General features: G+C 41.3%; 1 protein-coding gene across 1 annotated transcript in view; it reads left to right on the forward strand.

Moving 5' to 3' along the window:
- Positions 1–729: 729 nt before the first annotated feature.
- Positions 730–17,112, forward strand: part of LOC126108296 (uncharacterized) — a 49,201-nt gene continuing 32,818 nt past the window's right edge. Inside the window, exons 1-2 of the mRNA XM_049913518.1 lie at positions 730–1,061; positions 14,972–15,144. Of these exons, the coding sequence (XP_049769475.1) occupies positions 730–1,061; positions 14,972–15,144 (505 nt within the window). The remainder of the gene's footprint in view (positions 1,062–14,971; positions 15,145–17,112) is intronic.

Genomic DNA, 17,112 nt, shown 5'->3' on the forward strand with positions numbered 1-17,112 from the left:
GCAACAAGTCCACTAAAGAGACAGCTTACACTACACTCGTTCGTCCTCTGTTAGAATATTGCTGCGGGGTGTGGGATCCTTACCAGGTGGGATTGACGGAGGAAATCGAAAGGGTGCAAAAAAGGGCAGCTCGTTTTGTATTATCACGTACTAGGGGAGAGAGTGTGGCAGATATGATACGCGAGTTGGGATGGAAGTCATTAAAGCAGAGACGTTTTTCGTCGCGGCGAGTCGCCAACTTTCTCTTCCGAATGTGAAAATATGTTGTTGAGCCCAACCTACATAGGTAGGAATGATCATCAAAATAAAATAAGAGAAATCAGAGCTCGAACAGAAAGGTTTAGGTGTTCGTTTTTCCCGCGCGCTGTTCGGGAGTGGAATGGTAGAGAGATAGCGTGATTGTGGTTCGATGAACTCTCTGCCAAGCACATAAATGTGAGTTGCAGAATAATCATGTAGATGTAGATGTAAATTTCGCTGCACTCTTCTTACAGCCATGGCAGGCATGACCCTCGTGAGCGTGTGGGCTCAGACTCCTGACCCATAGCCTATGACTGATGTCAAGATGCTATTGTGGTATAATTTAATTAGTTCTGCTGGCAGGTGGAATCGTTTGTGTCCAATCGTTATTCGATTGTTGAGCGTTCCTGATGATCTTTGTGTAACGGTGTCAATGTGTGATGTATAATTCCACCTCTCATCGACGACTACTCCCAGGTATCGTGCCTCATGGGGTCGGACAACTCAACAGAAGCTCGTGTGAGTAGTCAGAGTGCCGACCTAGAGGTGACTGGAGAGAGTTTTGCAGGTCGGTTCCGGGTGGCCGCGAGGTGCGGGAACCGGCACCAGCCGCCCAGCGAGTGGTCAGCTGTGGTCCGCCTGGCAGACCGCATCTGGGACTCCGCAATGTCGCCGCCAGCAGGTGGGGGGGAGGAGGGGGAGGGGTGCGCCGGTGCCCTGGCGCAGCTCCGCAACCTCACGTCGGACCAATGCTGGAAACTCCGCAACAAGCTCCACTGCCGGATCGCCGCCGACTGTACCGACTCCTGCTCTGTACCGAGGTGTGTACACGACTCGATGTCATATCTACTAACTGTACACCTACTCCTCCCCTCGTGTCCTTAAATTTTTTCCCAGTGCTTTCACCTACTTTTCCTGTTTTCCGAGACTATCTGCCAATAGCCGGCCGATGTGGCCGTGCGGTTCTAGGCGCTACAGTCTGGAGCCGAGCGACAGCTACGGTCCCCGGTTCGAATCCTGCCTCGGGCACGGATGTGTGTGATATCCTTAGGTTATTTAGGTTTAATTAGTTCTCAGTTCTAGGCGACTGATGACCTCAGAAGTTAAGTCGCATAGTGCTCAGAGCCATTTGAACCATATCTGCCAATAAGCAGACATTAGTGAGACCCAAGGAGGCAGCACGCTAATGCCTTCTGCCGCCACCTCTTCTGTTGACACTTTCCACCGAGCAGTAAATGAATGTGCCTTGTGGCGTATGTCTCTCTCGGTCGCTGTCTCTGCATATCGCTACAGGAGTCCGTGAATGGTCTGACGCTGACAGTCAAACATTGATAGCGGTAACCACCAATAAAACATTTTGCAATCGAGACTGATTGAATCCATATCCCTATTTCCCAACCGATCAAAAATCAATAAAAGTACAGTGTCACTTGAGATGACACCAGCTGTAGCTTGATGTCGTTGTTAGTTGTAAATAAGTTCAAAAGTGAGCAGTAAACGCCGTCAGTGGCTAAATTAATTACTCTTTCGAAAGAAGCAATTATAGAGTCAGTACCCTGCATTACCAGATAATAGTAAAGCTCCACATTACCTGCTACACTACTGGGCATAAAAATTGCTACACCACGAAGATGAAGTGCTACAGACGCGAAATTTAACCGACTGGAAGTAGATGCCGTGATATGCATATGATTAGCTTTTCAGAGCATTCATACAAGGCTGGCGCCTACAACGTGCTGACATGAGGAAAGTTTCCAACCGATTTCTCACACACAATCAGCAGTCCACCTGCGTTGCCTGGTGAAACGTTTATGCGATGCCTCATATAAGGAGGAGAAATGCGTGTGTGTGTGTGTTGGGGAGAAGAAATGCGTACCATCACGTTTCCGACTCTGATAAAGGTCGGATTGTAGCCTAACGCGAAATCGGTTTATCGTATCGCGACATTGCTGCTCGCGTTGGTCGAGATCCAATGACTGTTAGCAGAATATGGAATCGGTGGGTTCAGGAAGTAATACGGAACGCTGTGCTGGATCCCAACGGCCTCGCATCACTAACAGTCGAGATGCCAGGTATCTTACCCGCACGGCTGTAACGGATCGTGCAGTCACGTCTCGATCCCCGAGTCAACAGATGAGGACGTTATCAAGACAACAACCATCTGCACGAACAGTTCGACGACGTTTGCAGCAGCATCGGAGACCATGGCTGCGGTTACCCTTGATGCTGCATCACAGACAGGAGCGCTTGCGATTCTGTACTCGACGACGAACCTTGGTGCACGAATGGCAAAATGTCATTTTTTCCGATGAATCCAGGTTCTTTTTAGAGCATCAGGATGGTCGCATCTGCGATTGGCGACATCGCAGTGATCGCACATTGGAAGCGTGTGTTCGTCATTGGCATACTGGCGTATCACCCGGTGTGATGGTATCGGGTGGCACTGGTTACACGTCTCGGTCACCTCTTGTTCGCATTGACGGCACTTTGAACAGTGGACGTTACATTTCAGATGTGTTACGACCCACGGCTCTACCCGTCATTCGATCCTTGCGAAACCCTACATTTCAGCATAATAATGCATGACCGCATGTTGCAGGTCCTGCGCAGTCCATTCTGGATACACAAAATGTTCGACTGCTGCCGTGGCGAGCACATTCTCCAGATTTCTCACCAATTGAAAACGTATGATCAATGGTGGCCGAGCAACTGTCTCGTCACAATACGCCAGTCACTACTCTTGATGAACTGTGGTATCGTGTTGAAGCTGCATGGGCATCTGTACCTGTACACGCCAACCAAGCTCTGTTTGACTCAATGCCCAGGCGTATCAAGGCCGTTATTACGGCCAGAGGTGGTTGTTCTGGGAGTCGTGTGAAGTTAGCACCCTTTTTTTCAGAAATGTATATTTTTTTCAGAGTTCTTGATAGATATGAAATAGTTCTAGAGTTCTTTGTACAAAATTTCAATAGTTCTGCAGAATTTAGCGAAGAAAACAACAATACTCGAAAAAATTTTCGTATCGAAAACATTCTTTGTCAATTTCCGCAAAATGTAAATAAGTACGACAGTTCTGAGCACAGTTCTGAATAAAGCTCCAAGAGTTCTATCGAAAATCCCAGTAACATTTTTTTGTGCAGCTAATAGTTTACGAGATAATTGCAATTTAAGGAGAAAATCTTTTCACTTACTGTGAAGTTGGCACCCTTTTTTTCAGAAATGTATATTTTTTTCAGAGTTCTTGATAGATATGAAATAGTTCTAGAGTTCTTTGTACAAAATTTCAATAGTTCTGCAGAATTTAGCGAAGAAAACAACAATACTCGAAAAAATTTTCGCTTCGAAATCATTTTTTGTCAATTTCCGCAAAATGTAAATAAGTACGACAGTTCTGAGCACAGTGCTGAATAGAGCTCCAAGAGTTCTATCGAAAATCCCAGTAACATTTTTTTGTGCAGCTAATAGTTTACGAGATAATTGCAATTTAAGGAGAAAATCTTTTCACTTACTGTGAAGTTGGCACCCTTTTTTTCAGAAATTTGTATTTTTTTCAGAGTTCTTGACAGATATGCCATAGTTCTAGAGTTCTTTGTACAAAATTTCAATAGTTCTGTAGAATTTAGCGAAGAAAACAACAATATTCGAAAACATTTTCGTATCGAAAACATTCATTGTCAATTTTCGCAAAAATTAAACTCGTACAACAGTTCTGAGGACGGTTCTGAACAGAACCCCAAGAGCTCTATCGAAAATGCCAATAACATTTTTCTATGGCTATAACAGTTTATGAGATAAATTGATTTAATGTGGGACACACTTTCTCTACAGAAAATATAAATATATTCGTACAACAGTTCTGATGACAGTTCTGGACACCACGTGAAGAGTTCTATCGAAAATCCTGGTAGTATTTTTTTGTGCAGGTAATAGTTTAAGAGGAAATTGCAACATAATTAAGAACTCTATAAGAGCTCCCACTGTGAAGCTGGCACCCTTTTTTACAGAAATATATATTTTTTTCAGAGTTCTTGATAGATAATCCATAGTTCTAGAGTTCTTTGTACAAAATTTCAATAGTTCTGCAGAATTTAGCGAAGAAAACAACAGTACTCCTAAAAATTGTGGTATCGAAACGATTTTTGGTCGATTTTTGCAAAAAGTAAATTCGTACAACAGTTCTGAGGACAGTTCTCAACAGAGCCCCAATAGTTCTATCGAAAATACAAATAACATTTTTTTGTGCAGCTAATAGTTTGCGAGATAATTGCAATTTAAGGAGAAAGTCTTTTCACTTACTGTGAAGTTGGCACCCTTTTTTTCAGAAATGTACATTTTTTTCAGAGTTCTTGATAGAAATGCCATAGTTCTAGAGTTCTTTGTACAAAATTTGAATAGTCCTGCAGAATTTTGCGAAGAAAACAACAAAATTCGAATAAATTTTCGTATCGAAAACATTCTTTGTCAATTTTCGAAAAAAATAAATTCGTACAACAGTTCTGTACAGAACACCAAGAGCTCTATCGAAAATCCTAATAACATCTCTTTGTGGCGGTGATAGTTTATACGGTAACTGTTTTGATGGAAGACCTACTGTATCCACAGAAAAAAATTAAATCTTGCAACAGTTTTGATGAACAGTTCTGGATAACACCCCAAGACATCTATCGATAATCATAATAACATTTTTTGTGGTTATAATAGTTTGTAAGATAATTGATTAATTGTGGGGCTCACTTACTCTAAAAAAAATTATGTCTATTCGTATGTTTTGATGACAGCTCTGGATAGCAATGTGAGAGTTCTATCGAAAATACTGGTAACATATTCTGTGCAAGTGTATTGTTTACGTAGTAACTGCATTTAATAAGGAATGCTTATGAGCATTTCCCGTGAAGTTGGCACCCCTTTTACGAGAAATATACATTTTTTAATAGTTCTTTATATGTATGCGATAGTTCTAGATTTCCCTGCTCAAAACACGAAAAGTTCTGCAGAATTTCGGGTAGAAAACAATAACTGGGCAAAATTTTGGTATAGTAAAAAATTATTTGTCAGTTTGGAAAAAATAAATTTGTATAACAGTTCTATTGGCATTTCTCGATAGCACCAGAAGAGTTGTATTGAAACTGATAAAAACAATTTTGTGGCGATAATAGTTTATACGATAATTGTTTTAATCTCATACTTTCTCTATGAAAACAAAATTCGTAGAATAGTTCTGATGACAGTTCTAAATAGCACCTACAGAGTTCTACCAAAAACTATAACAACATTTTTCGTGACGATGACATTATATGAGATAATTAATGTGAGACTCACTTTTGTCATGTAAAAGTAATAAATTCGTAAAAAAGGTCTGATGGCATTTCTTAATAGGAACCTAAGAGTTCTACCGAAAACTGTAATAACATTTTTTGTGGGGATAACAATTAATGAGATAATATCATTTACGAGAGATCCACTTGGTCTACATTATAATAAATTGGCACAACCCTTTCTGGATAGCACCGAAAGAGTTCTTTTAAAAATCCTAATAACATTTTTATGGTGCCAATAGATTATGAAATAGATTGTGTGTTCACTCTGCAGTGGGTGTGCGCCAATGTAAAACTTACTGGCAGATAAAAACTGTGTACTGGGCCGGGTCTCTAACCCCAGGCTGTGACGAAGGAACATCGTCACAATATCCTTTCTACCAGGAGTGCTACTTCTGCAATTTTCGTAGGACAGCTTCTGCAAAATTGGGAAAGCAGGAGATGAGGTACTGCTAGAAGTACAGCTATGAGGACGGATCGTAAATTCTCACCTTTATTTTGGAATTATGTGAGACATAAACAATGTTACTTTGTGCAGTGCGGTACACAAGAAGCTCTTTTATCCGGACTATGTGGGACCGGAAGTAATCCGGATAACCGAAAATCCGGATATATATTCTACTAAATACAAAAAGTCTAAATGTTCAGCACTGTACAAATGCCGGTACACCTTCTTAAGACTGATTGTAGTAACTGTAGGTGGAAGCGTGGGATGTGCACGCTTAGATGATTCAAAGAGAGAAGGCTCGTCAGTGCAAAACAGATGGCTGAGAGGGCAGATACATTCACACACGCCACTAACCAGGTGGTGTCACACCTGTCGAGAAGCGCACCAGAGGTACAATGAGCTCTGGTGGAGTGCGGTTGGTGTGGTTACTATGCAACTTACTTGATGGACACCAATACACCGCTATATTAATGTACAATACTTGAGAAACAATGTCATTCAAACACTCTGAGCTCCTTTATCACTCAGTACTAGACTAAATTAGCGGCCTAGTGATAAGCAGATACAAAGATACAAAAGATACAAATCTTTAGTTTCAGTTTTCTGTAATCAACGTGTTTGCATACCGAGATACTGTTACCGGTATCTCATCCACTATTAAAGCTACATAAACAAAGCTATGGATGAATAATAATATAGTGCTTGCATACACACTGAATCACATTATTCAACAATGGATTAAGTATTTTAAGCTGCAGTATCTCATATTATGTTCTTAAATCATTAGGAGAAAAAATTTACTCTTAAAATACATTTTTTTTAAATAATCAAAACATGAAACGTAAATATTACTGGTTTGCTGTTTCAACAATGTAATAATTCAAAGAATAAAATTTGTTTTTTATCTTTTATTTGGAATAGCGTTAAGTACATTGAACCTAAAATAACATTTACGTGTAATTCAGTATGTAAGAAAACATCAATATTCACTGCACAGTGTATTCCAGAGATTTACAATTTTTTTCACCTGGAGCTCACAATATACCAATTCTTTGATAAAAGTTTCATTCCTGAATCTATTGACAGTCTTGCATTATTAAATTTCAAAGTACCAGTAAAAACTACAGGCTGTGATGTACAGGTCCGTCAACAACTCTTCTTCAGGATACACTAAACAATACACTATGTAATCAATACACTTGCACAGAATATGTTACCAGTATTTTCGATAGAACTCTTACATTGCTATCCAGAGCTGTCATCAGAGCATACGAATAGACATAATTTTTTTTAGAGTAAGTGAGCCCCACAATTAATCAATTATCTTACAAACTATTATAACCACAAAAAATGTTGTTATGATTATCGATAGATGTCTTGGGGTGTTATCCAGAACTGTTCATCAAAACTGTTGCAAGATTTAATTTTTTTCTGTGGATACAGTAGGTCTTCCATCAAAACAGTTACCGTATAAACTATCACCGCCACAAAGAGATGTTATTAGGATTTTCGATAGAGCTCTTGGTGTTCTGTTCAGAACTGTTGTACGAATTTATTTTTTTCGAAAATTGACAAAGAATGTTTTCGATACGAAAATTTATTCGAATTTTGTTGTTTTCTTCGCAAAATTCTGCAGGACTATTCAAATTTTGTACAAAGAACTCTAGAACTATGGCATTTCTATCAAGAACTCTGAAAAAAATGTACATTTCTGAAAAAAAGGGTGCCAAATTCACAGTAAGTGAAGAGGTTTCCTCCTTAAATTGCAATTATCTCGTAACCTATTAGCTGCACAAAAAACTGTTATTGGGATATTCGGTAGACCTATTGGGGTTCTGTTCAGAACTGTCCTCAGAACTGTTGTACGAATTTACTTATCGCGAAAATTAACAAATAATGTTTGCTATACGAAAATTTTTTCGAGTATTGTTGTTTTCTTCGCTAAACTCTGCAGAACTATTCAAATTTTGTACAAAGAACTCTAGAACTATGGCATTTCTATCAAGAACTCTGAAAAAAATGTACATTTCTGAAAAAAAGGGTGCCAACTTCACAGTAAGTGAAAAGACTTTCTCCTTAAATTGCAATTATCTCGCAAACTATTAGCTGCACAAAAAAATGTTATTTGTATTTTCGATAGAACTATTGGGGCTCTGTTGAGAACTGTCCTCAGAACTGTTGTACGAATTTACTTTTTGCAAAAATCGACCAAAAATCGTTTCGATACCACAATTTTTAGGAGTACTGTTGTTTTCTTCGCTAAATTCTGCAGAACTATTGAAATTTTGTACAAAGAACTCTAGAACTATAGATTATCTATCAAGAACTCTGAAAAAAATACATATTTCTGTAAAAAAGGGTGCCAGCTTCACAGTGGGAGCTCTTATAGAGTTCTTAATTATGTTGCAATTTCCTCTTAAACTATTACCTGCACAAAAAAATACTACCAGGATTTTCGATAGAACTCTTCACGTGGTGTCCAGAACTGTCATCAGAACTGTTGTACGAATATATTTATATTTTCTGTAGAGAAAGTGTGTCCCACATTAAATCAATTTATCTCATAAACTGTTATAGCCATAGAAAAATGTTATTGGCATTTTCGATAGAGCTTTTGGGATTCTGTTCAGAACCGTCCTCAGAACTGTTGTACGAGTTTAATTTTTGCGAAAATTGACAATGAATGTTTTCGATACGAAAATGTTTTCGAATATTGTTGTTTTCTTCGCTAAATTCTACAGAACTATTGAAATTTTGTACAAAGAACTCTAGAACTATGGCATATCTGTCAAGAACTCTGAAAAAAATATAAATTTCTGAAAAAAAGGGTGCCAACTTCACAGTAAGTGAAAGAATTTTCTCCTTAAATTGCAATTATCTCGTAAACTATTAGCTGCACAAAAAAATGTTTCTGGGATTTTCGATAGAACTCTTGGAGCTCTATTCAGAACTGTGCTCAGTACTGTCATACTTATTTACATTTTGCGGAAATTGACAAAGAATGATTTGGGTACGAAAATTTTTTCGAGTATTGTTGTTTTCTTCGCTAAATTCTGCAGAACTATTGAAATTTTGTACAAAGAACTCTAGAACTATTTCATATCTATCAAGAACTCTGAAAAAAATATATATTTCTGAAAAAAAGGGTGCTAACTTCACACGACTTGTTCTGGGTACTGAATTCTCAGGATCTATGTATCCAAATTGCGTGAAAATGTAATCACATGTCAGTTTTAGTATAATATACTGTCCAATGCAATTCGTCTTGGTGTAGCAATTTTAATGGCCAGTAGTGTACATACGACTCTCAATTTTATAATAACAATGCAATTTTTTTATTTATTCTGCAGAGGATTGTACAATACAGAGTTATCTGCGGTTGGCTGACTTTATACATAGGCGCAGCCACTCGCGAGTGAAACTGCCGTACAGATTGGCAACTTCCTTTAACTGTTTGTAAATGTAAAGTTGTGTAGTTCAAATAGAAGCAGATAATAGTTGTCCTACAACTACCATACCACTGAGTCTCATTTGGAATCAGTCATTTCATAGAAATACGTAGGTGTATGCAATACAGGAACCAGAAACCCCCTAGTTTGGGCGTCTTCTGGCTGAGTTCTTCAACCTCTAGGTTCACATTTGGTGAGGCCGCAGTCCCTTCATCCTCACCAGACACCTGCGTAAGTACCGCACGAACCTCTCTCTAGTAAAATTTAGGTTGGCATCTTCTGCATTGAACCATTGGCGTGGTGCTGACATCTCGTTCTATCGAGCAACGTAGTGGTTCAGACGTTGCAGCGAAGTCTGATGTCCGCCGACTAACCACCAGTCCATCCGTCCAGGCAACGTTTATATGCCTCTTGTTTCTCCCCTCGAAGGACCCCATCACGCCTGTTTGTCAGAGTTACTTCTTCGGTGTCTTCGCCAATGTCGCGAAGTTTCTAGGGTGGCAACTGACCCTTCTGTCGTTAATCTATGCTTCCCATGTTGGGCAGACATGTGACCGATGTCGGCACACGAGCGGCCTATCGTTGTTTTGCCTCTATGCTGGCGTGGTCGGCCATTGTCAGTTCAGTATGCTGGCAGTTCCTGGAGCATTGACTGCTCATGCGCAAACAGCGCTGGTCATCGCCCTCCTTGGAAGCACTCCCCATAGTTGATCTGTCAAAGCGCTGGTTGCTGCTGCGCAGACTCCACTGGTCATCGCCCTCCTTGTTCGACTGCTGCCGCTTCCGATTATTATAGCTTAACGTGTCAAAGTCTCTAAAATGTTCACTTAACCTGTAATAAGTTTTTTCGTATTATTCTGCTGGATCTCTGCTTTGAATAACCATAAATAACACATAAAAATTATACTCAATCATAAATAATACATAATGATTATACATAAATATTATAAGCCCTACAAAGGGCCCATATTGACTATTAATGGCATTGCTACAACACCTCCCAATCAGTGACTGCCTGTTCTGTCCAGTTTTGTCCGTGCTAATTGTGAGCGTGTGGGTGCTATTCTGTCATTCTGCACAACGGATTAATCTGAGATGTACCCTTTACTCTGTAGTTCCTGCAAGATGCAATTTCCACCCCCACACTACTACAGAAGTCCGACAGACGCTCCTAACGTTCTAAAGAGAAATGCCTGGACAACTTTCAGCAATAAATATGTTCTGGAGTCGTCCGCTGTAAGGAAATGACACAAAAATTCACAAAATTTCTTACGTGACTAGTGGGATACTTGGGTACTGCAGTACTGGTATTTAGTGTAAGAAGAACATGAAACAAACGAAAATAATTATATATTTAGCTAAAATTCTGAGAAATCACAATGGGACCTTTAGTTATGAACAAAACAAGTTGAAGTTATTTCCGGGTTCTTTTCGGAATGTGGAGTTACCTCTTAAGGATAGGATTCGCTAATGAGATTTCTATACTAAGTTTAAGATTGTATTGACTTGGCAGAATGGCTGAGAGCCACACCTACTCAACTTGAGTAAATATCCATTAGAATGTTGCTAGGTACGGTCGAGGCTGTTACGTGAGAAATGCAGTGAAGTGTACTGTTGTGGAGGAAATATGGGGTTCGCAAGAGCTGTAGCGCACAATATCGTAAGCTGCGATGACTGCTGTCTGCGCCGCTCACTGCTGACTAATAAGATAACTCTCGTTCTATCTGGATTGACCTTCGCCAATCAGACTCTCTCTACACCTTGATGAAGTCAAGGACTCCTATTCGCCCCTAGTCTATTAGCGTGGTACACCGGCCTGATAACCAGTCCACTGCGATGCCATGCAAAAATTCTCTCGCAGGCATTTAACTATAGCTCTGTCCGTTCACACCGCACAATAAATGTGGCGACCAACAGAGTGAACAACGCTTAATCGCAAGGACTCAATATAGAGTAGCACTCGACAGAGGTGCTCTCCCAGTGAAGTACTGAGGCGAGACTTGTTCCTCGCTCTTTGAGTACACGTACAAGCGCGCACGCTCTCGTTACGTGTTCTCGCTCTAAGAGCGACAACGGAACGGCCCCTCACCACGCCAGACGTGAAGGGGTATATCTTTCGGTCTCTTCCATTACTCCTTCAGCTCAAGGCGTCAGAAATATCGTCTGACAATCAGCACTGCTCTTCTTCTAATAATTTCCGGGTATGCAGCCGGATCCCGTCGACATTCTGCCACGATATTTCGGCCCAGAGACGTCCGGCCATCATCAGGTCAGTACACAACTACTGAAGAGCCCAGGTGCAGTCGCGGTATTTATGCCGAATCTCGCGCATGTGAAATGTACTGGCATCCTACAGCGCATGCGTCAGGTGTTGACATGCGCAGCATAGCCGAGTTGTACGTGCTGCCCTCGGTGGTGGAAATAAAGGTTCATCTATTCATTGAGTATCGAATGACACTGTCGATTCCGCTGTGATTGTATAATTTTAATAACAGGATTCCAATTTTTATCCAGCTGAAAGCCGTTGTCACGATTTATAAGATTATTGGCAAGACGTATTTCCACTGATTCCTTGATTACGGAATCCCAAAAACCGGAAACCGGGGATAAAATTTTTGTTACATTGTATTCCATTGAATGTCCCAAAGAAATACAGTGCTCTGCTACTGCCGATTTTGACGGTTGCCGCAGACGGGTGTATCTTTCATGTTCTATACATCGTTCATGGACAGTTCTTGTCGTCAGGCCAATATATGCAGCGCCACATTCACAGGGAATTTTGTAGACGCCTGCCTTCTTCAGTTGTAAATCCTGTTCCCTGTGAATGTGGCGCTGCATATATTGGCCTGACGACAAGAACTGTCCATGAACGATGTATAGAACATGAAAGATACACCCGTCTGCGGCAACCGTCAAAATCGGCAGTAGCAGAGCACTGTATTTCTTTGGGACATTCAATGGAATACAATGTAACAAAAATTTTATCCCCGGTTTCCGGTTTTTGGGATTCCGTAATCAAGGAATCAGTGGAAATACGTCTTGCCAATAATCTTATAAATCGTGACAACGGCTTTCAGCTGGATAAAAATTGGAATCCTGTTATTAAAATTATACAATCACAGCGGAATCGACAGTGTCATTCGATACTCAATGAATAGATGAACCTTTATTTCCACCACCGAGGGCAGCACGTACAACTCGGCTATGCTGCGCATGTCAACACCTGACGCATGCGCTGTAGGATGCCAGTACATTTCACATGCGCGAGATTCGGCATAAATACCGCGACTGCACCTGGGCTCTTCAGTAGTTGTGTACTGACCTGATGATGGCCGGACGTCTCTGGGCCGAAATATCGTGGCAGAATGTCGACGGGATCCGGCTGCATACCCGGAAATTATTAGAAGAAGAAATACGCCGGGAAAATTTCAGAAGTCACAGCACTGCTCTTCTTAAACGGGCGGATGACGTTTCGTTTAAGGCGACCAACCCCGAAATCTGTAGCATCGGCGCTTGGCGTTCGCTGCCTCCCTGTGAAAACCTCTTAAACTGCATGCTATGTTTGTAAAGAATGCATAGGCTGGGTGCTCCCACACAATGTAGCGGAATTTGATTTTAAGTCGAACACGGGGTCGTTCTGCCTTTCACTCGGACAAACGCTGTCTGCTCTATGGGCGGTTACCGTCCTACGTAGATAGGCTGGCTCGTCTTCTGAAGGGACTGGCGTCCCAGTGAGTGGTCTGCCTCTCCCGAACTAAGAGCTCCTGTCACCGTTGTGTCTGGAATGTGTGTGTGTGTACGCCAGCCTCGAGTATTTCAACCACAGTGAGCACTTGCGATTTATTACTTATTAGTGGCAACTGACCCTTAACATAGACAAATGTAATGTATTGCGAATACTTAGAAAGAAGGATCCTTTATTGTATGATTATATGATAGCGGAACAAACACTGGTAGCAGTTACGTCTGTAAAATATCTGGGAGTATGCGTGCGGAACGATTTGAAGTGGAATGATCATATAAAATTAATTGTTGGTAAGGCGGGTACCAGGTTGAGATTCATTGGGAGAGTCCTTAGAAAATGTAGTCCACCAACAAAGGAGGTGGCTTACAAAACACTCGTTCGACCTATACTTGAGTATTGCTCATCAGTGTGGGGTCCGTACCAGATCGGGTTGACGGAGGAAATAGAGAAGATCCAAAGAAGAGCGGCGCGTTTCGTCACAGTGTTATTTGGTAACCGTGATAGCGTTACAGAGATGTTTAACAAACTCAAGTGGCAGACTCCGCAAGAGAGGCGCTCTGCATCGCGGTGTAGCTTGCTCGTCAGGTTTCGAGAGGGTGCGTTTCTGGATGAGGTATCGAATATATTGCTTCCCCCTACTTATACCTACCGAGGAGATCACGAATGTAAAATTAGAGAGATTCGAGCGCGCACGGAGGCTTTCAGACAGTCGTTCTTCCCGCGAACCATACGCGACTGGAACAGGAAAGGGAGGTAATGACAGTGGCACGTAAAGTGCCCTCCGCCACACACCGTTGGGTGTCTTGCGGAGTATAAATGTAGATGTAGATGTAGATGTAGATTTGCATGTCGTTTACATGAATTCATACAACATTGACTTTATGTTATCCAATTGGGCTTCGAATGAGGCGTCTTGATGTGCGAAATATGATTGTGAGGGCGGAATATGTAAGCAATGAAGGTCAGGAGACCACGACGTCTTACATAATCTCACAATCAAAGATGCCAAGATGGTAATTCTTAAGACAGAGTCCAATAAGCATTCAGTCCTAAATAACGTGTTCCAGATTCGACCAACTGACTACTGTTGCACAGTATGGCCTTCCCTGTCACGAAAACTCAAGATTCAGGCTCATCCAAATGGCACAAGGGAGACATGGCTACATCTTGGAAACGTGGGTTCAAATTCAAATGGCTCAGAGCACTATGGGACTTAACATCTGAGGTCATCAGTCCCCTAGACCGTACAACTACTTAAACCTAACTAACTAACCTAAGGACACCACACACATCTGTGCCCGAGGCAGTATTCGAACCTGCGACCGTGGCGGTAGCGCGGTTCCAGACTGAAGCCCCTACAACCGCTCGGCCGCAGCAGCCGGCGAAAACGTGGGTTTGTACTGCCCGTGACTACGGTGCCTAGGAACAGATGGAGCGACATGATGTGGGGGAACGCCCAATCCATGTTTTTAAAAGTGGTCTTGTCCTGTCATAGTTTTGGATGCATGCTTGTATGTGAATTCTCATATTTCGTGAGAGACGATCAGTTCACCAGAATATGTCACCAGACTCGTATACCGGTCATAATTTACGCCAGAGTACCCGTGTGACACCTTGATTCTTCTCTAATGGGCTGGCGACCTCTATCAATGAGAAACATAAAAGCTGGAGAAAGGGCAAGTTGAGTTTAGTATTAACTTTTGTGTTCTACAAAATACAGTCAAGTTTCAGAACATGATCTGTTACATCAGCTAACTCGGTTTTATTTTGAAAGGTTGAAGAAAATGGAATGGAACATGATAAAGCTGCAGACGGATGGTATAAGGCATCACGTCGTGTCCCAGTCACTGCGTGCTGTTTCGAGCATCACGAGGGCCATGGTCGGCAGAGTGAGATGTGAGGACTACTATCGACCTAATTTTAAGGGGAGGAACTGGTACAAATTTGGTGAGTATTTTATTTGGAAGTACGTTATTGTTAAATAAAGCGCGACTGGCTCATTAAGCAATTCTATAAAAAAATCTCGTCTAAGTTACTCAACACACGATGACGGAGTTGCGCCACAGCTGAAAACTGGGTCCTAATTAAAGTACATAGAAATAAAAACATTACGATAAAATAATAACCACGCTGGACTAAAGAAACAGTTATTTACTGACACTTGCAAGATATCAGCCCTATCTGTCGATATCGTGTGGACATTTGGGCCATGATTACGACAGTACGCAGTTATGACCTTCTGAACACATAGCTTTTTAACGCCCATGTACCACTTGATTGTCTCACGCTCCGGTCCGCTACGGCAGCCCAATGTCGGAGCGTGAACTACTGTACGGTACAGTGAGTAACAGGTTCCTGTTTATTAACTCGGTAAACCAGCAAGCGATAGTGTGTCATCTCCAGCAGCAGTATATAGTGACGGTCAAATTTCAATGTTTAAACGTCAAAGCTAGAGACAGTTGTGACTGGTTGGCATCGTTACATGTGGCTTTTCGACTAACTTTTGCACGAGGCAAACGAAACGGTACGAGTGTTTCTTTCTGCTATTATTTGTACCTTGAGATTTAGTTGGAGCAATCATAGAGAAGACCTGGTAAATGGAGAGAGGAATAGTTGGGTGACGTTACATACTTGTTAATGAAAGGATGACAATCATGCTACCCTTTCACCACATTCTCTTTCGTCAAACAACTTCATTGGTACAATGGGAAAGAGATGTAAAATCATGAAGTCACTGATTAAGAATCTTGCTTTGAAGATGTAATATTGTCAAATACCACTTTGTCCGTAACAGAGATGTGTATATGAATGTGTGTGTGTGTGTGTTTCATATACTGGGTGATCAAAAAGTCAGTATAAATTTGAAAACCGAATAAATCACGGAGTAATGTAGATAGAGAGGTACAAATTGACACAGATGCTTCGCATGACATGGGGTTTTATTAGAATAAAAAAAAAATACAACCGTTCAAAGAATGTCCGACAGATGGCGCTTCATCTAATCAGAATAACAATAATTAGCACAACAAAGTAAGACAAAGTAAAGATGATATTATTTACAGGAAATGCTCAATATGTCCACCATCATTCCTCAACAATAGCTGTAGCTGAGGAATAATGTTGTGAACAGCACTGTAAAGCATGTGCGGAGTTATGGTGAGGCATTGGCGTCGGATGTTGTCTATCAGCATCCCTAGAGATGTCGGTCGATCACGATACACTTGCGACTTCAGGTAACCCCAAAACCAATAATCGCACGGACTGAGGTCTGGGGACCTGGGAGGCCAAGCATGATGAAAGTGGCGGCTGTGAACACGATCATCACCAAACGGCGCGGGCAAGAGATCTATCACGCGTCTAGCAATACTTTTTTTTTTTTTTTGGTTCTCGTAAAACTCCATGTCATTCAAAGCATGTGTGTCAATTTTTACCTCTCTACATACATTATTCAGTGGTTTATTAAGTTTTCAAATTTATGCTGTCTTTTTGATCACCTGGTATAGCTGCTACAGAGTGTCAGTACTAGGAGATTGTTAAAATGCGTTGTCCATATATGTGCATGGCATTGACATACTATCTGCTCATATTGCTTACCTGTTTTTCATGTTAAATAACGTGTGTTCCGCTTGTAGAACAAAGTTTCGAAACACATGGGGCAGACGTGACCAGTTCCACACATCTCCTCCTACTCTTTGAATATCAAGCAAGTATAACGGCTCCAGATGTCACTCCACCGTATGGTACTCTGCACACGTGCATTAGGCAGTTGCATTGGGGCAGAGCCAGTGACAGGCAACACGCACGTGCAAGAAGTTTAAAAGCAGTGCATTCAAGGAGTCTAAAATGAATATTATCAGAAGTATGGCCATTTTTTAAGAGGGGTCGGGGTTCAGTTGTTAGGGTTGAGATCTTGGA

This window comes from Schistocerca cancellata, chromosome 11, assembly GCF_023864275.1.
Source record: "Schistocerca cancellata isolate TAMUIC-IGC-003103 chromosome 11, iqSchCanc2.1, whole genome shotgun sequence".
NCBI classification, from domain to species: domain Eukaryota; kingdom Metazoa; phylum Arthropoda; class Insecta; order Orthoptera; family Acrididae; genus Schistocerca; species Schistocerca cancellata.